This window comes from Corvus hawaiiensis, chromosome 5 (assembly GCF_020740725.1).
Source record: "Corvus hawaiiensis isolate bCorHaw1 chromosome 5, bCorHaw1.pri.cur, whole genome shotgun sequence".
NCBI classification, from domain to species: Eukaryota; Metazoa; Chordata; class Aves; order Passeriformes; family Corvidae; genus Corvus; species Corvus hawaiiensis.
In genome coordinates this window covers 7,876,855-7,901,038 of record NC_063217.1, presented here as the reverse complement: position 1 = coordinate 7,901,038, position 24,184 = coordinate 7,876,855, and the positions used below count along the sequence as shown (strand labels likewise).

The 24,184-nt window shown below is 40.4% G+C and overlaps 1 protein-coding gene across 4 annotated transcripts in view; it reads left to right on the top strand.

Annotated features, from left to right (window-relative positions):
• FAM53A (family with sequence similarity 53 member A) overlaps positions 1–24,184 on the top strand; it is a 71,736-nt gene that overhangs the window by 29,068 nt on the left and 18,484 nt on the right. For 2 of the 4 annotated variants that reach the window (XM_048304349.1, XM_048304350.1), the window contains exon 4: positions 2,552–3,624. In XM_048304349.1, coding sequence (XP_048160306.1) covers positions 2,552–3,432 — 881 coding nt within the window. In that variant the 3' untranslated portion in view covers positions 3,433–3,624. Of the gene's footprint in view, positions 1–2,551; positions 3,925–24,184 lie in introns of those variants that run through there. The other 2 variants (XM_048304352.1, XM_048304351.1) reach the window with 2 other exon arrangements.

Sequence of the window (24,184 nt, the reverse complement as noted above, 5' to 3'; positions counted from 1 at the left end):
GAGAGCTTTGGCTGGAGCTCAAAGCTAAAAAAAAAAAAGCCAGGAGGGGTGACCTTTGGAGGGAGGGGAAGGCAACTCAGGAGGACTACAAGGATGTTTTGAGATTATGCAGGGAGAAAATTAGAAGGGCCAGAGTCCAGCAAGAACCTAATCTGGCTACTGCCATAAAACACAATTAGAAATATTTCTGTAAATGCATCAGCAACAAAAGGAAGGCTTAGGACAGTCTCCATCCTTTACTGGTTTTAGGGAGGAATATAGGGACAAAGGATGAGGAAAAACTGAGGTGCTTAATGCCTTCTTTGCCACAGTCTTTAATAGCAAGACCAGTTGTTCTCTGGCTACTCAGCCACCTGAGCTGGAAATCAGGAACAGGAAGCAGAATAAAGCCTCCATAATCCGAGGGGAAATGGTCAGAGATCTGCCACATCCCTTAGGCACACACAGGTCTCTGGGGCTGATGGGATCCACCCAAGAGGACTGAGGGAGTTCATGGACAGGCTCACTGAGCCACTCTCCATCATTTACCAGCAGTCCTGGCTGACCAGAGGTCAGCAAATGTGACACCCATCTGCCACAAGGAGGATCTGGGGAACTACAGGCCTGTCAGTCTGGCCTTTATGAAGGGCAGGTCCTGCTTGACCAACCTGGTTTCCTTCTCTACCACGGTGACCTAGCTAGTGCATGAGGGAAGGGGTTCTCCCAAGTAACAAGTGACAGGACAAGAGGAAATGGCCTCAAATTGCACCAGGAGAAGCCTAGATTGGATGTTAGGAAAAATTTCTTTGATTGAAGGGTTGTCAAGCATTGAAACTGGCTGCCCAGGGCAGTGGTGGAGTCACCATCCCTGCAGGTATTTAAAAGACATGTAGATGTGGCACTTGGGACATGGTTTAGTGGTGGACTTGGCAGAGTGAATGGTTGGACTCTGATCTTAGAGCTGTTTTCCAGTCTAAATGATTAGGTGCTTCTGTCATGTAAACAATTAAAACACAGGTTCAACTCTTGGCTTTTTTTTTTTACTTTAAACTTTTAAATAAGCCTCCCAGCCTGGAAGAAAACTTCCTAAGGATTTTTAAAAAATCAAGCAAGTCCAAGCTAGGAAATTGTCCTACAGTAGATGCTAGGAGTTTCAAACATTAGCTGGATCCCATTGTGTTGGCTCTTTGACTTGCATTGAATTATGGATGGTCCCTGCCTTGCAGAGCTTGCATGCTTAAGGCAAAGCACAGTATGTGGTTGTACCCATCTGAAAGAATGGAGGAGGAAGGACAGAGGAATTCTAATAAAACATGTTTGAATAGGCCAGCTGTCTGCACAGTTAAATGATTTTGAGACAATAGGGTGTTCTTTAAATAAGATCCAAATAAACAGGATAATCCATGACATACTTTGGGCATGGAACATGTACAACTATTTGGGTTTGCAACTTTTAAAGCTACTCAGCAATCTTTTAGCTGTAAATTACTCTAAAACTTAGTTTAGAAAGTCAACCATAAGAATATACTAGTATTTAGTGTTTAGGCTCTATCTAGGTTCTTAAAATAGGTGTATGGGAAAAAAATGGGTATTTTAAATGTTCTTTCTTTAAAGCCAGGATAAGTGAAACTTATTTGGCTAATTGGTTTAAATTAGCAAATTTTCTAACCAAGCATGAAGCACTGTTAGCTGGCCAAGAGTTTTGCTGCTTTTCAATTTGCAAATCCAAAGTCTGCCGTAGTTCTTCTTACACTTCATTGTATAATGTGGAGGAACAGCTGTAAAATGTGCAGAATGTTCTCAAAGAAACGCTTCACAAAAGAGTGAGAGGCTGCACTGGCAGACTGCTTTTAACCCAGCATTGCCACTTCAGATGAGAAATTGTGCACTATGTCTGCATTCACAGTAAAAGTTGCAGGAGGTTCTTAAGGGATACTTTATTTTATGCGTTGAATTAAGATTTGGGGTTTTTTCTTATATTCAGAGTGTAAGGGAGGGGGGAAGGCAACAATCTTCAATCTGATTTAACTTTATACTGTTTCTAATTTAAAGTAAAGCTTTTCAGACTGGAGAATGTGAACACCCTTTGCAAGTTTTCTTTAATAAGGTGTTCTTAATAGAAAAGTATAAGAGCTAAATGAAGAACAGCAGTCTGAAGAGATTATCCTGCTTTTGCATTAAAGAAAAAAAAATTCCCTGTTGGCTTCTCACATTGTTAATCTGTTTTGGTTGTACCTGAGGTTGTTCACTGTTAATTGTGGTATGTGTGTACACTAAGAAACTGTCCCTGTTGCTCACTGAAAAGCACATATTGTAATTATTCAGTATAAAGGAAAAGGTATTAACAAAGTACTTATACATTGGAATGCCTGGACTGGTTCCTGAAATACTTTGGTCTTTGTGTTTTTTGAATTTTCTATCTTTTTTTTTTTAGTGTGAAATTTTGATTAAGAGCTGGGTATTTATGGCTCAGCCTTCTAAACATGATTTTGATGGCTATACATTAAACTAGGTTTAAAACAAATTGTTCTTTCTCTTTTCATCTTTTACCTGTATCTTTTTTTGCTTTCAGAAGACAGTCCTTGGAAAGCTTTAAATGGGGGTTACCCAATCCAGCCTGACACAACCAGGAATTCAGCTTACCCTTTCCCAGTGTGCCCGTTCAGCACCAGCGCTGCCAGCAATGGCAGTCTGCCGTGGCAGCAGGAATCTTCCAACACGTCCATGGTGTCAGGATGGATAAGCGAGTTAAACCTGAACGAGAACTCGGGTCAGCCCTTGGCACCGCCCACCAAGCGCCACTGCAGGTCCCTGTCGGAGCCGGACGAGCTGGCTCGCTGCCGGTCGCCCTGGAAGCCGGGCAGCTCCAAGGTTTGGACTCCAGTGTCAAAGAGACGCTGTAACAGCGGCGGCAGCGCTACCTTGCAGCGCTGCAACAGCCACGGAAGTGCCACCTTGCAGAGAAGCACAAGCATCAGCCTGCCACAAAACATCCTGTCCCTAAACAACGTCTTCACCATCACCAGCTTCAACACCTCTCCAGTACCCAGACCTTCCTCTGCCAGCAGCGGGTTTGTGGACAGCAGCGAGGGCAGCACAAGCTCCAGCACCCGCTGGAATTCTGGAGGCCCTTGTGACTTTAACCCAAGGCGCCGCCTCTCCCTCTCCCAGGAGCACATCACCGAGACAGGAAATCTCATGCCTTCAGCCAACAGCACTCCCACCTCCACACCCGAGCTCAGCCGGCGGCAGGGCCTGCTGAGGTGCCGCTCGCAGCCCTGCGTCCTGAACGAAAAGAAAAGCCGGCTGAAGCGCAGACGGGAGGAGGATGTACGATGGAACAGGCCATCGTTAGACTTTTTTAAAATGACACGGGTGAGATTTTACTTTCCTCTGTGTGGGAAGGGAGCTCTTGCAGAAAGGCTGTTTCTAGATCAGCGGACTAATTTGTAGTTGTTACAGTTGTTGCAAATCTGCATCTGTCACCTTCAGCAGGAGAGCAAGTTGCTTGTACTTGCCGTTGCTATACCCTAAAGCAATTTATATTCTGCCTGTGAAACCCAGTTCTTGAAGTCCATTCTACTTGATACAGAATGCAGTGAGCTCTGAAAAGATGCTTAAAGCAGAGGCCACAGAGAAATGGCTTGCTTTTTGAAAAGCAAGGAAGCCATGGGGAATGGAGTAGATGTGGTAGCAAAAAAATTTGTACCACTGTGTTCCCAAATGCAATGATTTTTGAGTAATCTTAGTGCAACTCTGTTTGATTAAGCCTCCCCTTAGTTTGAGTAATTCCATAAACCTAAATAAGAGCAAGTAAACCCCTGTATAAATGGATTAACTAAAGAAGCTGCTAATAAGCAGTTGGAAAGCGATAGTATTCTAATATGGCAACTGCAGGTGCTCCAGCTCAATGGAGAGGTGTTCTACTCCAGAATTTTATTCAGAATTCTACTTCCCTCCTCATGAGAGTAGAGGTGCTGATGCAAGAACTAGAAAACTTCAGTTCATGCCTATACTCTGCATGTAATACAAATGCATATACACAGCTCATTTTTTGGAGCTTCTGTGTCCACAGAGTTGAGTGCTGCAGTTCAAAATGTTAAACTGAATCTCACATTATGGTCAGAGAACACTTTGTGCTTGTGAGTATAACCCTACTGGTCAGTAAGTACCAGACTTGGAAGGCTTGTGTGATAGATCTGTTACGAGTAGTGGGGAGGAGGTAGTTGGCAAAAGTAGCAGTTAAAATGTAAGGAGAGGACATAGTTGTGCACCAGTGTCCCTGTACGTGATGTACTGAGCAAAAGAAAAGCTGAATAGGATGGGGTGTTGGCTAAAACTTCCAGTTTGTGGTACCCCAGTATTAGTAGGCTTTACATCAAAATACATGGGAAAAATACTAGTAAGATAGATACTGGACCTGTCTGATGCTAACTAATTTATATGGGCTTGGCTAAAGGTCTCTATAACATCTGTCCTTCCCTTGTTACTTCTATAAAACAGCTTCTTATATCTTAAAGGATTTTCCTCTTGAAAAATACAATTTTTTTGCTGAAGCTGTGGGGGTAGAACAGTCTGGTTTACTTATTGACAGGGTTGGTAACCAATTCTGTTCTAGGTATGACTAGACAGTGTTCTGAGTTTTGGCCAAGATGCAAGTTTACTAGTTAGCTAATCAGATTTTACCTGTTTCTGTGTTAATCACTGCTGGGATTAGTTTGCTAATCTAGACCAGAAGTATTATTGGATTTGCCTTTCAACTGCCTGTGTGGTCTAATGCAGGTTTCTTTATGTAAAATTTGAAACCTACCCCTTTTTTGGCTAGACTTGATGCTTGCATTCTTCATGCTCTGTAGGTGAGATGCAATATTTCAGGCTACAGAATAGCTTCAGTTGCTCAGATCTTACACCTTTTAAATAATCCATACAGCAGTGTGTATGGAGGGAACCTGTTACAGCCCATGTCTATAGGAAGGTTTTTGGCTATTTAGATTTACTGTAGAATTATACATGAGACTAATATTCAGCCAGTCTTGACTACTTTTTCCTGTAAGACCTACTTTGAAATTATGATTTCATGATAAGTTGAGTAGTTTATGCAATGAAGTTCATTCTGCAGTGTTAAGGCCCTGATGGTTTTTTTTCCAGCTATTTCAGTAGAATCTTCCTATTAAGGTATTTAATCAAAGGCACAAAGTATAGCTTGGAAATACATCAATTTCCAAACATGCTAAACTTTAATGGAAACATCTGTTTAAAAACTAGGCAAGTACTGGAAACATTTGAAGTAAAAAATTGAATTAATTTTCCAATAAATATTAGGTTTTTTTAGAATGACAGCTTGCTTACCCATTATATTGTTAGTCTTCATATCTTACCTTCTCTCTAAGCCCCAAATCCTGGCAGATGTATATGCTGTGAAACTTACATTGTGGTCCTAAGCAAAATTACTGCTGTGAAAAATACCAGGAACTAATACTACAGAAGGCAGAAGTTTGATTTTGTCTCTACTTATTAGAATCATCAGCTGGAACATACAATCAAGAAGTCATAAAATAGGGTTGGAAGGGACTTTCAAAGATAATCTACCCCCCTGCCCTGGGGTTGTTTCAAAGTGCCATACAAGGTGTCCTATATCTGCGTGTAGCTCAGTGAAGATCAGGGCTACCATTAGGGAAAGTTCAGTGAGACCTTCCTTTCATGTATCTTGATGACTCTTTATTGTTTCCAAAAATACTTTTTCTGTGATTTCAAATTCACTTCCAAGTCAGTTTATGAAAGGCCTCTGTTGAAAACAAGCGCTTTTAAGGATTTTTATTCTAAGCTTTACTGCAAATATTTTGATGTTCTCAAATCTTCTTAAAAAGCTCAACTTATCAAGTAGTTGCTTAAAACCAGGTCAGCAGTTAGATAATAGTGCCTGTGGAGAATTTAACGTTGGGCAAATATGATTTATGATAGATCTGAAACTGGTATATTGGAGCCACAGTTGCTTGAAGATGAAAGTTTTGGGGCTGCAGGCATCTCTGCCAATGCTCTGGTGTCCTGAGAGGTTGACACAAACACCTGCTAAAGTTGCTCAAGGCTTCTCAGCAAGGAATTGTCTCAAGTCAATATTTATCAGTAAATAAATGATTTATTTACTTTAGCTTGAAGCAAGGGCTGTTATATCTGAATGAAGATCTTGAATAGCTGTGGTTGGGTGAAGCTTTAGAGGCAGAAGGGGATGAAAAGTGTTTTTTTGTTTGATGTGTTTTGTTTTTGTTTTGGGCTTTTTTCATTACTGAACTGGTTTTTTTGTTAGTTGAGTTCTGAAAATGTACTTGTTGGTTGCTGCTTCAGTCCCTGATAATTTGATAAATATTAGTGCTAGAAAATCAAAAGTCTAATTCTGAAAGCAAAGTTTTCATTGTCACTGCTTTTTAAGTTCAGAATTCAGTGAAGAGAAAATTGAGATTATTAATCTATCTGTGCGTGTTCTTAATTTATGCACTTGTTCATGGCTTGCTTCTTCCACTGTTGCATCTTTAATATTCTGATTTGTGCCTTTATTCAGGAGAGGTAAAGAAATTGGGCAGCTCTTAATACCATAAACTGTTTATTTTTATGTACTTTGACTTTGTTTTATTCTTCCACAGACCTTCACACTTCACTGCATTCCCCCTCTGGTTTAGGTTTTCATGCCCTCTTGGGAAGGAATATGCCATATCTTCAGTTCTCATGGAAAATGCTACATTAATATCCAGTAAAGTGAGTGATTCATGTATGTAGAAAGAGATTGAAGTGTTCAGGTAGATTGCTGTACACCACTGCTTAGCTCTTGCATAGTGCTAAATTCTGGAAGGATCTTTTTCTGGACTAGAAGCTGAAAATACAAACTTGTGAAACATCAGAGCTTCTAGGACATGAAGACAGCTGTAAAAACAAGTGGAAAAGACTGTAGGAAAAGATAACAAAATATGATAGCTGTTTTCAGCCCCTGAAGGCTCAAAATTATTTTCTCCATTCAGTTTTGTGTGCAAGAAGAACTGTAGGAGTTGTAGCACAGCAGAATGCAGTGTCTGTGCCCACTGAGCATTTGTTCCCAACCACCCAAATCAGAAGCTGGCTCCGGTAAGCAGTGTCAGCCTTCCTTCATGGCAGCAGACATCCCGTCACCCTGGTATTTGGAGGTGCCTGCGTGTGGCAAAGAGCCTCTCTGGAGCTCTTGTGCTTTCCCGCAGCAAATCCGCTCTGTCTCAGAGGCTGCCGCAGAATGAGTCAAGGTGGTGTTTAGACTGCTAACTGCAGTATGAGGAGAGAAATGTTTCTTTACTGAAGTGGAAACTGCTGAGTTTTTTCCAATGTTCTGCTTCATGAATTATGTCAGTTGATCCTGAGGTGCGACAAGGAAAGAGCAGCCAAGAGGTTGCACATGATTTTTGGTGTGTAAGCAAGTTTTACTGTGACAGTGAGATTTAATTCTGTTTTAGATCAAACAACACGCTGTAGTTTGAAGTCTTTCTGGTGTTCAACGTTCTTGTGTTACTCCTCCCCCAGTGTGGTGGCACGAGGTTCCAAAAAATAATAATCTGGGTATCATACTTAAAAAGCCCGAACTATTTGTGTTTTCTATGAAGTGGTGCTTAGTCTTTTTAAATAGTTAATACCAAACACCTGGCTTTATCCACATAAGTAATATTTTCAACTAGTGAATCCTAGAGCATCTCATGCATTAACTAACATTGGATTGGTAAGACAACACAGTGAAGAGTTTTAAGGGTCTTCTAAACAGTCAAGTAACTCAGGGACTGAAGTTGTAATTTCCTAGCACAGGGTGCTTCTTTTTGTAGAAATGCTTTAAAGTCATCTGGATTTTATAGTACTGGGTTTTCTTGGTACTGAGAGAGACTCTAAGTGCCACACCAGGTCAGGCCAAAGCTGTGGCTGGCACCCTGCCCAACCAGAACAGCTGCTTTGAGGGATGCAGGAACAATGAATGTGCAATGTGATACTTCCTCCAGTGTGGCCTGGCTCCTGCCAGTGTGCATCTTGGGGGCTTCAGAGTGTGAATCAAATTCTGACAACTACTGATAGAGCTGCTTGCTGTTGATAATCTGCTTTTTTAACCCTGTATCTTGGACTTCCAGTGTTATATAACAGTTAAATTTTTGTAAACAGTTCTTCATCACCTGCAACACCTGAATGCTTGATTTAGTCTTTCTTGAAGTTTACACTCTTCAACAGGCAAAACACTTGGATAACTTTGATCCTTAAAGTAAATTGAGCTAAAATTGCTTTGACTATTACCTTTATGCTGCAGATTGCAGTGATGTAGTGGCTTTATGTAGTAAGGAGGACTTCTCACTGGGTGAGTGTGAACAGAGTCAAAGATGTCGACTTTGACCAAAACAGCAAAATTAGTATCACTTACATGTGAGAATAAGCAGAGGGACTATAGTTGGTAGTGACTTCCACAGCAGTTTAAAGATATACACAAAGTAGAGGTGAATGTGGGGGGTGGATGTGTTTCCCTGAAGGGTGGGAGGAGGAAGTAGTGCTTAATAAAGGGCAGAGCACATCAGTGGTGTTGCAAACTGAGCTTGGGTCAGGTGACCGCTGCTTTTATTACAGAGACTTTCCTGGTTACTCCTGATCTCTCTTGTGCAATCTCTGCATCCACTTACTTGAGTTTCTTTTTGTGGAGGCCAGTTTGTAGAAGCCAGTGTGAGTAGATACAGGGGTGAGCTGTAATACTAATTATTTTATTTAGGTATATAACCAGGGTAACAAAATTCTCATTGCAGTCTGAGAACTACCAAGCAATGGCTCTTTTTTGCCCTTTGAAGTTACTATAATGGGTCAGTATGTGGACAGGTTTATGAGTTAGCCATACTGTGACCTCATTAAGTTTAAGCAAGATAAGTGTGGAAGCATTCTCATTCATTCTTTGAATTCTTGTCCAGAAGATTTCAAGTTATGTTCTGTTAGGCATAGTTATAGTAAACTTGTTCACTTTGATTATGCTACAGCAAAATGCATTAATGTTCCCAAGCTGTACTGCTGTACCTAGAACTCAAGAATGGACATGAAAAAAAGACAGTATTGTCATATATGTGAGTAGTGTAGTGAAGGAGCTGCTCCCTTGTGTTAGGCTCTCTTCCAGGTAGATGTTTTAGCATGTGCAGGATAAGTAAGTGATATCAAGTCCCTCACTAAGCTCACAGGGTACCTGCCCTGGGAGTCAGGGTGTATTGGTTTGGCATGGTCTGGTTTTAGGTAGCAGGGGGGCCACAAAAATGGCTTCTATGAGGAAGCTGCTGGAAGCTTCCCACCATGTCTGGCAGAGCCAATGTCTGATGGCTCTGAAGATGGACATGCTGCTGGCCAAAATTGGGCTAATGAGGTTGGTAGTGCCTCTGTGATGACATATTTAAGAAGAAAATCAAAACAAAGTCACAAGATTTTGGATTTGAGTCAGAGAAGAGGAGGTGAGAACATGTGAGGGAGAAGAACATGGTGACACCAAGGTCAGTGAAGGAGGGGCAGGAGGTGCTCCAGGTGCTGGAGCAGAGATTCCTCTGCAGGCCGTGGTGCAGCAGCTGTGGCCCTGCAGCCCGTGGGGACCCACGGGGGATGCAGAGATCCACTCGCAGCCCGTGGGGACCCACGGGGGATGCAGAGATCCACTCGCAGCCCGTGGGGAGGTGCCCAGGCCGGAGCGGGTGGATGCCTGGAGGAGGCTGTGCTCCAGTGGAAGACGCAGTAGAGAGAGGGCCCTGCTTCCAGGCTGGAGCAGCCTGTCCTTGGAGGACTGCACCCTGTGGAAAGAGAGCCCCAGCACAGCAGTTCTGGGAGGGCTGTGTGCCCGTGGGAGGGGCTCACGCCGCAGCAGGTGCGGTGTGGCTGCTGCTCCTGAGAATGGACCCACGCCAGGGAAGTTCAGGAGAACTGTCTCCCGTGGGAGGGACCCCATGGCCTCACAGGGGAAGACTCCTCTCCTGGAGCAGCAGAAGGAAGTCTCGGTGATGGACTGACCGAACCCCCGTGCCCTGTCTCCCTGCACTGTCGGTGAGAAGGGAGGGAGAGGCTGGGAGTGGAAGGTGTTCTAAAGGCTTATTTTACTTCTCATTATCCTCTGATTCTCTTAGTAATAAATTCACATCGCCACTGAAGTTGAGCCTGTTTTGCCCTTGAAGTGTTTCTCTTGGTCCTTATCTCACTCATGAATCGTTTGTTAATTTTTTTTCCTTTTCCCTCCTCTGCCCAGCTGTGGCAGGGGAGGGTGAGCGAGTGGCTCTCATGGGTGCCTGGCGTTTGGCCAGTGTCAAACCACGACACAGGGCTGCACTGGCTAAAGTAGGTTAAGTACTGGCTCATGAAGTTCATTCAGATTGTGTTCTGTAAATAGTAAACATGTTGCTTTAAATAGCTTGAGATGCTTATGTAAAGCTTGTCTCTTGTAGCCTCGTGTCTAAATGGGAACAAACAGGTTATTTAGGGTAGATGGAGTTTTTGCTTGTGGATGCAGTGGAGTCAGCAAAGGCCGTTCTGTGCCCTGCACATGAGTGCAGTGTGGTTTGGGAAGGTCTTTAGATTGCAGCACTTAATCACTTAAACTCTTGTGATGCACTTGCAAGATGTACTACACAGCATCTCTTGGTCAGAATGTAGGTCTGGTTTTTTCTGCCTATGAATGATGTTGCAATTCAGTGGCGCATTGATGGTGCAGCACTGCTCAGATAAAATTGGTGGTAGATGTCCTTGCACTACGTGTGGATATCTTGTGCTGGAGGGCACCCTTGATGCCCTTGGCTTTTGGAATATGGTTTGTGGAAAATGCAATACGGATGAGTAATATGTAGAGGAGGATTGGTCTGGGGTTGATTGGGATCAATAAAATGGTAGCATATACAGATATGTAACACCAGTAGTTTCCCTTTGTATAAGATTAAGAGCAAAAAGAACAGCTATGAATGAAGCAATTGAGCCAGGAACAGAATTTTAGCTCTTCTTTGAAAACTTAATACCTATTACCAGGGGAGCCTTTAACTTAACGTTTGAAAAACAGAACTTATCTTGGCCAACCTTTGCTTTGAAAAACACTTCTGGGACTTGTTGGGCTTTTTTTTTTCCCCTTCCTGTGGTAGTAATTTCTGTAAGTGATCATAAACCAAGAAAGCAAAAGATAACATGATTCGTATTTCAAATATCAAGATAGTATCAAAATTGTCCAGCTAAGTAAATCAGTGGTTTAAATCAATTTTATGTAATTCTAGGCATAAACATAATTTATAGCTGAAAATAAATTGCCAGCAATGGACCTCAAGGAGAAGTTTCCTACTCTTTGCCTATGCAGTGTTTCCCTTTGTGCAAGAGGCTAAAGACTTCAATATTCCCAGAGTGTGGCTTTTCTTTAAGAGTAACCTTGTCTTGGAGGACAAATGTCTGAATGGAAAGGAGTACAGTAAGATACTTACAGGTTTTCTAAACTTCAGTAGAGTGAAGATAAACTACTGCTATGCCTGCAGGAATTTGAACAATGAAGTGCAAGTCAGCTTTGATCTGCTAGAGGTTGATCAAGCTATTTTTGTTCATTGGAAATCAGTTAAGAGGCCAGAGAATTGCTAAGATCAGGAAGAAATTCTCTTTGGAGAGGAACAGGTATGTGGAAGGTAGGAGCAGTTTCTTGAGATGCCTCCTTCTGTGTCATTTACTTCTTGAGCAAACTTCAGTGATAGCCAGTGGCAGTCCTGGCACTGCTGTCACTTGTGGAAGAGCGCAGGTATTCCTGAGCTCTGCACCTCTCTGGACAACAGATGTCTAATAAATTTCCAAGTATTTTGATTTGGACTGTGAGTTAAATTTGCCTCTCTGAAGTTAAGCAATATGCATCTCCTATGTAGTGTGATTAAAGCTTCCATTTTCTCAAATTAAATAAAAAATAATATACAGCAGTTTGAGTCAAATTTTGTGTGAGTAGCTATTTACATTTGGCTATCAATCTGTGAAAAACAACTGTGGAAGTCATTGCTGAGGAAAGATGTCTTAAATCATTCTATCTTGTTCTCTGTTGATGCATGATTACTTCCCACAATATATATTTTTCTAGTATTTGGTCCACTGTAGCCTTTTAAATGCCTCCAGGGATGTGGTTTCCTTAGCAGATAAAAGAGCCTTTTGTGGGAAGCAGAGGCAGTTTTGCCTAAGCTATAAAAGTCATTCAGACTCACTTAAGATAGTGTCATGTATTTTTGGATCTCTTTCCTACTGTCATGATAATATTTCATGGAAATAGAACTTTAATCTTCCTGGTCCTCTAGTTAATAAAAACATGTGAGATGTCTTAGCCTCCATTTGAAAGCAACTTCTGCTGGAACGAGAGGAGGAATGGCAGATATTAGGTGTGGTATCTAGAGCTTGGGAGCCTGTATCCAGCTACACCTCTCTGTTTTGTGAAAAATTTATGAATGACTCTGCTTTTTTGGCCGGGAAGATTTTTTTTTTTGTGAGTTAGAGAATTACGCATGAGCAGGAGTTTTTGCTCTGAATAGTCAAGGATTAGAGCTTCTTGCAGAGTTCTAAGAAGCACCAGCTGAGGTGTTCAGCTGGATCTCCATTTCCAGTCAAACATTTAGACTATTCCTTTCACTAATAGTTAGGTCTCTTAATTTAAACCTCTTCAAAGTACTCCAGTAAAATAGTTTAATGAAATATTTTTTAGAAAATGATGAACCTTTTTCAGTCATCTTAAGCTTTATTTACTCTACTTTGTAAGGTGCTATACAGATGCTACTTTGTAAGTTGAAGTACTTATGTTAGAAATACTCAGCTGTTGGTTTCAAAACTTAAAAAAAAAAAAAAAATCATTAACGTGTTGCATCAGAATAAAAAGCCTGTAAGTGGGCTTAAACTCCAAACATTTAAAAGAAACCCGACAACCAAAACAACCCCCCCCAACTTTATTTTATGCCATTATAAATCAGTATAGCATTCTTCTAAACTTCTTGATCATGTGTAGCAGCTAGTGCTTGTCTCATGCTGTGTCCATTGTTTGAGCAGGAACTTGTTTAAATTACAGTAGTATTTTCAGGGAGGTATGAAACTATTTTTAGAGTATGCATTTGTGGCATAAGTAGTTGATTTAAGCTTAAAGACAGCTTTTTAACCTTGTCAAAAATCTTTATTTTCCACTAGGCCTTATGTTACTATCTGACAATCAGTTTTGAGTTGGATTTTGTCATTTCAGGCATAGTTGTATGGTTCTTTCATCCTTCTAAACCTAAATAGATGAACTGCACATCTGTTGTGTGAAAGTAATGTAGGAGGTCTCTAAATTTTTCTATTTCAAGAGTGACTTTGTTAACATCAGTTAAAAGGCTTATCTATAATTACACAGTTCCTATTAACACTGTGGTGTTGCAAAACTGATGTTCATTTTCCATCCCTTCCCAGATAGTTTTTAATGTGGACCATGTGAAAATCTATTTTTAAAACCTTGAATTATGCTTAATAACTAGCAAAGCACCATAGCAAACTTAAGCTGTAATTTTTAAAAATAAGTTCCAGCACTGTACCAGGTGAAAACAGAAGTACTCTTGAACAAAGAGCTGAGAATTTTCACCAAAATGTGTGTAGCAGCAGTGCTGAAGGGCAATGTTTGTGCCATGATTGACTTTAAAGGCCCTTTGGGGGGAGCAAGCATTAGGAACTTTCTCTGCTGATGGGGAGGTGCAGGGACTTAAGCGTGGTTTTTATTTCTTTAATCTGTTGTGACAAGTTTTTGTGGAAGTGAGAAGAACAGTTTAGTTTCCTAAAATGAAGAATGGTATCTAATCTAATACCTTCTTTTGTGGAAGGTGGCAAACATTGTGTAAACCTTCCAGCATCTGCCTATGAGAAAGGCAGGACAGGTCATAACTTAATTTGACAATGAATCTTGTAGGGCTTAAGATCCCAGATGGTGTCAATGGTGTGTAGCTATTGAACTGACTTGTCTGAGCTTTTCATGTAAAACTTGTGGGCTCTATCCAAGTAATATGAACTCAGCTCAAAATGGATTTAATTGTCAGAGACACTGCTCTGTGGAATTAACTTTCCTTTTGAACAGTTTGTGTCAACCTTTATGGCAGCAGTACAGGTAGTAGATGGTGTAAGCTCTGAGGGCTTCCTGGCATAGCAATGCTGGCTTAAGAGTGTAGTTACTGCAAGAGGGAGATGCAGGAGACTGTAGCAGTAGACTGGGGCGATGAGTTTGAATCCTCTATGCTTGATGGTGCATGCTGAGTCCAGCAAATTAAACTGAGAGGGATGCTTGAATTTCAAGGTTTTCCGTATTTTTGATTTTCCTTTAAGAAAAAAAGATTTCTTTACTTGAGTAGAAGCATCTCTGATAGCAATTAATGTTGGTTATATCAATTTCTTGAACTTTACAGTTCAGATAGTTCTGCAATTGAATGAAGCTAGAGAAAAGGGCATGTGTAATTAAACACGAAATGAGATGTCGAAACTACTACTTCTCAGCTTCCTCCCAGTTCCTTTTGAATCTAGGATGTAATTGAGACTGAGACTCCCCCTGCCCCATCCAATAAAGTGTTGATTGGGAACTTGGATTAATTTTTCTAGTAAGTTCTATAGGTGAAAAAAAACCCTTAAACTGCATCCTTTTTTGTTCTGAATTACAGACCCTCCTTCATCACTTGCTGCTTAATTTTCTAGTGTTTTATTTTATGTAGATGAAGATAAGCTAACTCCGAAACATTTCTTTTCACAGCCACTATTGTGTAATTTTAAGCTTGGGCTCACAAAGTACTTGAGTTTTTGTTGTTCAAGGATGTCCCTAAACAAATGGTAGTGTGCAAGGCATTGGTGTAAGGCGTTATCTTCCCTGAAGCTGTGCTTTCCTGTGGTCACCCTGCAACATCTTAATGTTGCACATGCTTTGAAATTATGGAGGGTTTGGTTGTGGAAACCACTTTAACATTTGTTTTTCCCTTCCTCACTCCCCTCCCCTTGCCACCCCTGTGATTTGAGTTTTGTATGAGGAGGACTCAGAGGAAGGGAAGCTGAATTCCTTTTCCTTGTTTTCATCTTCCAAATACAATGGTGATAACAATGTCTGTATGAAACAGGCATTATATTTTGGTAATAATGTTTTGTCTCAAAGCAAGTGAGTCATCTTCTGACTGCCAGGCTTCAGAATACAACAGTCCTGAAGAACTTTCCATATGAGGAAGCGATAACAGGTTTGTGGGATGGGTAATGAATCATGGATAATTAGTGTCCTGGTCCTGTGAAGCTGTAGCATCTGACAGGTATTTTTACTTTTGGTGGGGTGGTTTAGAATAACATTCTCTACCCAGTTTATAATTTGATCTAATATGTGAAACCTTTAAATGGCAACTTTTTATATCGTGGTACAAAACCAGTATGAATTGCTGTCACGGGGTTACCTCCTGGGCTTTTTTTATCTGCTTAGTTCTTGTGAGTATATTTTAGGGCATCACAGATTAAACTATTAAAAATGAAACTGTAATCTATTAAAAAGTAATTATTGTTATAGTGAGGGGGACAAGTGATTTATTTTGCCTGTATTGGTGTGCATGTTGTGCTACTTTCATACTGATTTAAATGAGAAGAAGCATCCTTTATATATCAGGCTATGTATCTTTAGCTTAGTTCAAAGTACTACAAATAATTACTTCTGCAAGCTAGAAGCTTCCAGTTGCCAGTATTTGGCTTCTTCTGTGAGTAGCCTGGGGCACTTAATCATCAGAGCTCACACTTCCTGTTGAGTGGGAGTGTCCTGCCCATAGCATTTGGTGTCTGCTGAACATGAGTGGTCTCCAAATCCCTGCTATTTCAGTGCATCTGACGGTGTTTGTGTATAGCTCTGTGCCTGGTATACAACTAGTGAAATTCCTTTGGTTACTGATGAAGGTTTTTTGACACCAGAGCTGTTAGTCTTTGTAACTTGTCCAAGGAACAGCCATTTTGAGAAAGAAGGCCTTTAAAAATAGGTGTCTTAGAGCAGGAAAGCTTTTCCTAAGAGCTCCAGGGCACATCTAAGGCTTCTTGCATAGTCTCAGACTTATGGGAGCAAGTGTTCATATTGATGTCAGATCCTTCAGGCAGGACCAGCAGGTCCTGTCCCCATACCTTCAGCTTCTACCAGGCTTGAATTTGAACATACTTTTATTTTTTCCAGTCCTTTTTTAATGAACAGGGCCAGTTAACTGAGACTTGTTTTACTCTAATGTTAGTCTAAGTACCTGAGGATGAATCTGCAGTTTGCCAAGTTGTTGGAGATAATGCCAGACTTAAATTTGATGCTTTTAGCTCCTTCTGCCATGAACAAGATGAATTCTCTAGGTAGCTTACAAAAAGGGGAGGGAAGGGGATTAGGAATTGCTATCCATCTAGGGCTCCATTTCAGATGCATCTGATCTTGGGTAATCCAGATCTTGTGTGATTTCCCCCTTCATTATGATGAAAAAGGTCCTTTACTTATAGCTCTAATTGCTGATTAATGGAGTCCTTAATTTGTTAGGAAAAGCTTTTTAGGTTGAGCAGTGTTAGAGGGGAACCTTTTTTTCCCAGTCTTGTTCCCTAAAATGATCTTGCTGTCGAGAACAGATTTAAGTTTTCTGTGCTGAAACATAACTGATAACTACATTCCAAACTGGAGTTGTACAGGTCATAAAGTTTGTTAAGAAGTGGCCTTTTGGGTTTTTTCTAACCACAGCAGAGTATTTTCTTGACCTAGTTATTTTTCAAAGACAGATGACTGTTTTTCTTACCTTGAACATTGTTGCCTGAAGGGGTTAGTCTGATGGTTTGACACAGGATTTGGAGAACCTCTAGTCTCTGCCTCTGATACTGTTGAATTTGGATGCTATTCTGCCCAGCTGTGTTCTGGGCAGAAAAAAAAGTAAGATTCTTGAACCTGAAAAGCTCCTTCAGTAACAGGCTTTGAAAAAGGAAACCGTTGTCTGCACATCAGGCTTTTTCCTCTAGGATGAATCTTAGATAGTACAAACCTAAAGTATGGAACTGTTCTACTGGGAGTCAACGTTTTTGTCAGACAGCATTTAAGCATCTTTACGAAATGCATGTCTGTGTTTATTGGGAACTGGCAACCCAGCATGATGTCTGCTGGCTAATTTCACATGGTCTAAAAACTTTTTTCCTCCTAAGTGTTGCCAGCTTCTCTCCCCATTACTGTGTCTGTGTGTTCCTGCATGTGCTTATGTTTTATAAGGATGTTACAGACTATTGCTGCTATAAGCTCTTTCTTTTGGAGGGAGAACAGCAGAACTGAATGTTGGAAGCGGGAGTGATCCTTTCTCTTTTACTGTGTGAGAACAGGACATGTGCAGAATTAAGTAGTTTACACAGCTTGCCACTCCTCAGGTTTTGCTTCATGTATATTGCTGCTCTGCTAGTCCCTTTGGCTTTGCTCTGAGTTATCTTTGCAGCTCTGCTCTGCTGCTTTCTGTTTAGGGATTTTTCAAGTTCTTTGGTCTGGTGTCAAAATCCTGTTTAGATTCCATTGTAGAGAATAACTGTCCAAAAAACCAGCTGTCCTTCCTGGTGCTGAGCTTCACTAAGTCCTGCTCCATTTTCATTATGGCAGTAAGGAATATTCTATGACTTCTACCAGAAAGATCCAGTAGAACTGAGTTCTCTGATCCTCTTGTGTGGTGGCATGACCCACAGTCAGTACTACATAAAGACACTGAGCTGTTCTTGGGCTACTGTAGAAGCTGCTTTATACAAAACATTGCCTGACTAGGTAGGATTGGGATGTAGTGACCCTGACATTTGCTGGATGTTGTAGCCATGGCATATCTGAGAGCCAGGGCTGAGAGTATCCAGCATCTGTGAAGCCGCGTGAACTCACTCAAACATCTGTGTCCACCTTTGCTCCCATGCACACAGGACCATCCTTCTGCCATCCAAACTGGCTCAAATGTGATCAACTCTTCTTATGGCTCGTACTTGTATTTTTTTAGTGAATCTGTTTCTGCAATCAGTGACTGTGGTTTTTGAATCTTTAACATTACCATATTAAATTGAAATCCACTTAGCATAATTCTGGCTTTTTCTGTCTTAATACATATTCTGAAAAATATGAAGACCTCAGCTCCCAAGCAGAATTTGGGGAAATCTTTTTTTTTTATTTGCTTCTGTCAGCAGTTTGATAGTCTGGAAGTTAGTGCCTTACAGCTATGGGTTAAAAAAAGCATGCTAGTGTACTTCAGGAGGGGATGCCAGAGTTTGAGGGGGAAGGAAGGAATGTCCTCTGCAACCTCTTTAGTGTATGCTCTAGGTCTATGAATAGTTCTCAATGCCTGTCTCTTCCAATTATTAATTCCCTGAGCAGCACTATTTGTAAAGCTGATGTTCTTGAGACGGCCTTTGGTTTCAGATATCTGTTCAAGCATAAATGCTATTTTTTTCTTCAGGTATGAGTCTACTGATACATGCTGGACCTTCTACTTTGGGAGTTCCTCATGCACCTGTGAAATAACTTCAGTTAAGATGCTTGTTCTTCTGACTAGTGATGAAACCAACTGCCACTTACACAAAGCAAAAATCAATATACTGCCACGTTCACTGCAAGTAATAGTAGCAATATGAGGTGTTTCTTTGTCCTGCAGAAACTTGTGGGAGTAGCAGGAACTGACCTAAATAGGAAGGAGATTCAAACTAGTGCTACAACATACTGTCTGCAGAGGGTAACAAGTGACAGGTTTGGGACACTTTGAGTTTCTCATCTGTTTATCTAAAAACAAAACAAAACAACCTTTTTTTTGCTTTGATGTCTTACAGGAGATGTTGCAAATAGTACTGCTTTGGCTGCTGTCATGCTGGGGTGGTTTTTTTCTTCTGTTGTGGTGAAGTCCTTCCCTTGCTGTGAAACAGTTTTCATCATGCCTTCCATGGGGGATCATTTGATCCATATTCATTCAGACTGAGGTTCAAGTCCAGTTTTGTAATGATAATGTGGTTTGTAATGTATATTAGTGGGTTTACCTTTGGGTTACAGGAGAAATAACTTTATCCTTGAAGTGCATGTTTGGAAACTGTAAACCAAAGGATTACAGAGAGGAAATGAAGGCGGGGCAGGATGTTGAAATGCATTTTTTGCGAACAGTCGTATTTGTAATAACCTCTAATCTGTAAGAACAAACCTCAGTGGAACTGTTAGTGAACTATGAGTGCTGCTGTTAACTCCCTCTGCTTTAAAGCTCCTTCCCCTTCTACATGTCAGTTCCAGAGCAGTCATATTTAAATTCTTTAATATGACTCATACCTACTTGGAGGGGTTTTTTTTCTGAAAAGGTTTTGTGTACACAGAGTAAGGCTACTTTCACCCTTCATTGGCCAGCTTGTGGTCAAAATATTTTTGTGTGATCTGTTTAAATATGTCCTGAGATTTATGATAGATTTGTTCTTGTGTAACACTCCCCACCCTGCTAGTTTCTCTTCCTTAACCTTCTTGGTTAGGCTTACATACTGTAGAAGCATCAATTTCCAAGAAGTAGTAACTGTCAGATGTATAGCCAGGCTGAAGTCTCTTGTTGAAAGTGACTGAACAGGTTCCTGTCCTTCAACATCCTGTAAAAACCAAGTGAATATAGCAGAAGTTGTTGTGGTTTGTTTTGTTTTTCTTCTAGGATTAGCACATGAGCACCAATCTAACATGGATTTTAATTGGAACTGGATTTTGTTGTTCATTCCCAGCATGGTTGGTTTATGATAGAAAACTTCCATGAAGAAAAAAAGGTTGTGAGTGATTTCTTAACTTACTCATAGCTGATTATATCACATGTCCTTTTCAAGTGTGTGTTCCCTGGAGCTGGTTCTTCAGCTCTTCCTTCCAGCTGGCCCTTCTGCAGTGTGCCTGCTTAGAGAAAGTTATTGCTGATGGTCCTTTTCTCCATGCTAAGTAAAACAGGCTCTGGTGAAGCAGATTGTGAGCCATCCCTACCTCTGACTACTATTTTTTGTTTGCTTTTATTCTCTCTCCTTTTATGGCTGTTTTGAGTTGGTGACTGCAGTCACTTGTTTTTCTTGTCCTGCACTGACCCTTCCAACTGATTAATTCCTCATGATGCAGTTTGATAGTGTGACCTTGTGTTTTTCTATAAATGTGCCCATGATATCATTTCAATCAAGTTCATGAATATTCCAACCTTCCCTTATGTGGCTGATGTCACTCAGCTTTAACTCATGAAGTCTGTTAATATAATGTATTCTTTCGGGGCATATTTTTCCCATTTTTAAGCAGTCTTCAGATGCATTGTCACAAACATGTATGTCCACCTCCATCTTTGTGCAGTTGTTTTGTGTGTTTCTGCTCTAGATGAGGGTCTCAGTATTGGTGCACTGTGTCTTGCAGAACTCATAAATGATGAGTTAGCTGGTCATGGAGGTAGATACAACATTAGAGTTGGGAGCAGGTTTTTGTGCCACACTTGAAGTAGATGTACCAGTGCTCTTAAGTACATGAAACTAGAAGAGATACATTTTTTAGAAAACTGTGTGATCATGAAGAAGAAAGAACTATTCTCTTCTGGACCTGTTTTCCTACATACTTTCCTGGAGTAAGCAATTGAGGTTCAATGCTTAGTTTATTTTTCTTGTAGGCATTGCAAGTTTGTTGCTAGTAGGGCTTTTAATACAGACTATAACTTTTTATTCCAAGTGCTGTGTCATAGCATGGTTTTGAATAACTCACCCCTTTCCTTTTGGGATAAGGCATAACTTCCAAGACTAGTTGTCTCATGCTGCTGTTCTGGGCTCCCTTCGACTGAAGTGTGGTCACTCAGCTCCCTTGCCTGTCTTACTTATGGAAAAGTCCTTTAACCTGCTTTGATTATGTCAGTAAGGGTAAGTAGAATATGATATTAATTGCTGTGCTGAGTGGGGTGTGTGATTTCCTCACCTCTAGGGGGATGAAGATGTGCCAGGGCTGAGGTTTTTCTCTGGACGTATGTTCTGGTTTAGCTCTGTTTGGATGGTAGAAAGTGGGCATGTGCGATAAAACCCAACTAGTAATTCAGAGACAGTTCAGAGGCTTGTGAAAACTTTCTCAAGTCTCCACCCAAGAAACTTCCTGTGAGATCAGTACTACTGGATTAGTAGAGAAGACTCATCTTCTGTGGGGTTTTTGATGTTCAGAAAGACTTTTTAAATTCAGTGTGGTGTACAAACATTAGAGAAAATAACTTGCTTCAAACTTGTATATGTAAGACTACTTGAGTGTAATGACTGCTGGGGATTTTGGGTGAAGGAAGAAAATTGGCTTACAACAAATGCAGCTGCAATCATGATATGAAATGAGCTTTTGTTGTGAAAATTACAAGGGTGAGGACTTGTATGTGTAGGGGAGAATTTCCATTTTGAAATAAGAATGGTTTAAGTTTGTAAAAAGCAAGAGGAATCTTCTCTGTTTGGGAAGAATTATCCAGGAATAGACAGTGCCTAGAAGCCTCTAAAATCTGGGGATTTTTTTGGTGTGGTTGAAGGGAGGGAGCAACAGGAAGGTCACTCAGTGCTGGTAGGCAGTCTTCTGGTGTGGATTTTGAGTGTTTCTAGAATCTGTGTGAGAATTTACCAGGATTCGAGAGGTTAAATGAATGAGGTTTTTACTGTGCATTTTGAAGCAAAGGATTGAAGAATTTTTGTTAAATGAAAAAAAATATTTATGGCAGAAGTTAGTATGGTTACTTTCAGGTGAGTCTATTTAAAGAAAATCAGGACTAAATGAGAGGAATTTTCTTTCAAATCTTGCTAGTTTCTTCATATCCAGATGTTGTAGTTGTCCAACTTTCTGTGCAAGCAGAGATGAAAAAATGAATTGTTTTAACCTGCTTTTCTTTAGGTCCTGGAGTCTTTGGTTTTCTTAGTTTTTGATTAATTCTCTAATTGATTCATTTTTATTTATATAAATTATTCATTTATGTGTAGCAGAAGGAGCTGGTTTCAGATTTGCTTGTGAGATCAGGATTGAAAGTGTCAGTTTGGAGTGAAAAACACTGCTTGTATCTGGGCAACACAGGATGAAGTTAGGACCTGTGTTGTTTTGATATCAGGAGGTGTGGCAGCCTTTTTTTCTAGGTGATTTGCTGTTGTCATGGTTATAGTTTCTCTGCACTGTTCCCAGTGTTGGAGATCCCACCACAAATTTTGAGGTTGCTTTGCCATGTGAACACATCTGCTATGTTGTGTATCTGACTTTCAGGAAAATACTTTGATCAGGCATCACCTGTCTGGTTTAAAAATGCAATTAAATAGTTCAAGTAAATATTTGCATTAGCTGAGAAATAAGGTGGTACCTTGGAGATTAGGTCTGTTGTAATAATGAGGTGATAGAGAACAAAGTGCAGCTCCTGAACAGGAGTTCTTAGCTCTGAAGTGCAATAGAAAGTAATCAGGGATTAAATAAAATTTCTAGTGCAAGTCATCAACAGGATAAGTAGTAGATAGGTCCTTTTGTGTTAAACTTACATCTTTTGACATAGAAAAATTATCTTGCTGACAGTGTATTTTTGATAAACCTGTAGTGGCTAAAATGATGCTCTGACTTTAACAATAAAATGGCAGAAATGTGGAGAGCCCAAGCCTTTTGGAGTCTGAGCTGCAGTACCCTGTGTGAAACAGAAGCCTGGGTGGTTTTCCATTAGTTGTTCTTGTTGCAATACTGGTGTGACACACTTCATCCGCCCAACAGCCTTTTTTAAGAATCTTGAACTTGCAGTAGTTAAAAAATAACTTGGATCATTCAGTGCTCTGTGAAATGACTGTTCCATCGATCCGGATGTTTGCTTAACAGCACTTCCATTTTAACTGTCTTCCTATGCTTTTGAGAAAATAGCAAATGCATCCTCAGTTCTGAAGTGCAACTGTTTCTGCTTGCTGCCAGTACTGCTGAGCAGCAACAGTGTGCTGATAACTTCATTATTAATGTGGCAACTTTGTAAACTTCAACCAAGTGACTAAATACTCAAGTACTCAAATTAGATATAGAAACTGATAAACTTATGTAAACTAAATTTCAATAACTGCTTTTTCAGGTGTAACTGAAACATTTTCAAGCTAATCTTGGCAGTTAATTTTTTTTTTTTTGGTCCAAAAGAATATCTATGCTTCTAGGCATTATAAAGAAGTATGATAGGGGAAGCAAAAATGCAGAGTACTTTGGAAACTGGGAAAGGAGAGAGGATCAACTCATTGAACTTTTTTGCAGATGTTTGAACAAATTTGTCTTTCTCTGACCTAGGAGCATTGCTTCCAGCTGCATGAAATACAGTGTACTCATCTGACCTGTTCTTGTGTTTAATTGAACTGTGCTTAATTAATGCAAGGTATATGGGATGATTTGACTAGGGTTATCTTCAGTCTGTCAAACATGTTTCTCCTGTAGTAGGGAAACACCCTCTGGTTTTAATTTGAAAGCAGCACTTACATTTTTTTCACATGAATTATTTTGTGGTATAACCAAAGGAAGCCTGGACTTTAATTTTTTTTTTTTTTCCTAATCATACCACTAGTTTGACAACTCGTTACTTTGAGGGGACAAGTTGTAGCAAGGCCCCATGTATGAGTGAGTTGAGGCTTGCCTATGTAGCTCAGTTATCAAGTGAGAAGGGTGTGAAGTTTGAATGATAATGACTGTTCTAGAATAGCTGAATGCAGACACTCTTCTCTTAGTCTAAGGCCTCTTCCCAGTTCTTTGTATGTGCAAATCCTTAATTTCTGTTTTCCTCTAAAAAGGGAGAAGGGGCATATCTTGGTATTTTGTGGCTTGCAAAAATGAGCCCTCTTGCTCAGTCAGTGGAATGTTTTGAACATGAAGTATCTTCAGCACAAAAGTGTTTTCATGGTGTGTTTCAGTGGGATAAAATATTGAGTTATATTTTGGAGGCCTGTTAAATTTTTGACATTCACTATTTGCAATACCCTAGTGTTCCAGGTACCATTACATCGTCTGCCTTGATCAGAAATATCAAAGTGTTGAAATTCTACTTGCAGATTTTTTTGTATGTAACTATTTCGTTTTCAAAAGGACATGATGTTCTAGTGCAATAGGAGAACAATATCCTGTGCCTGTCAGTGTAAGGGGAAGGAGAAGTGGTAGATCTCACTCTTGGGTAGATATTTAGGTCTGCACTAGAACCAAGGCCTGGCTCAGTGTGTCCCTTCTGCGGTCACTGGT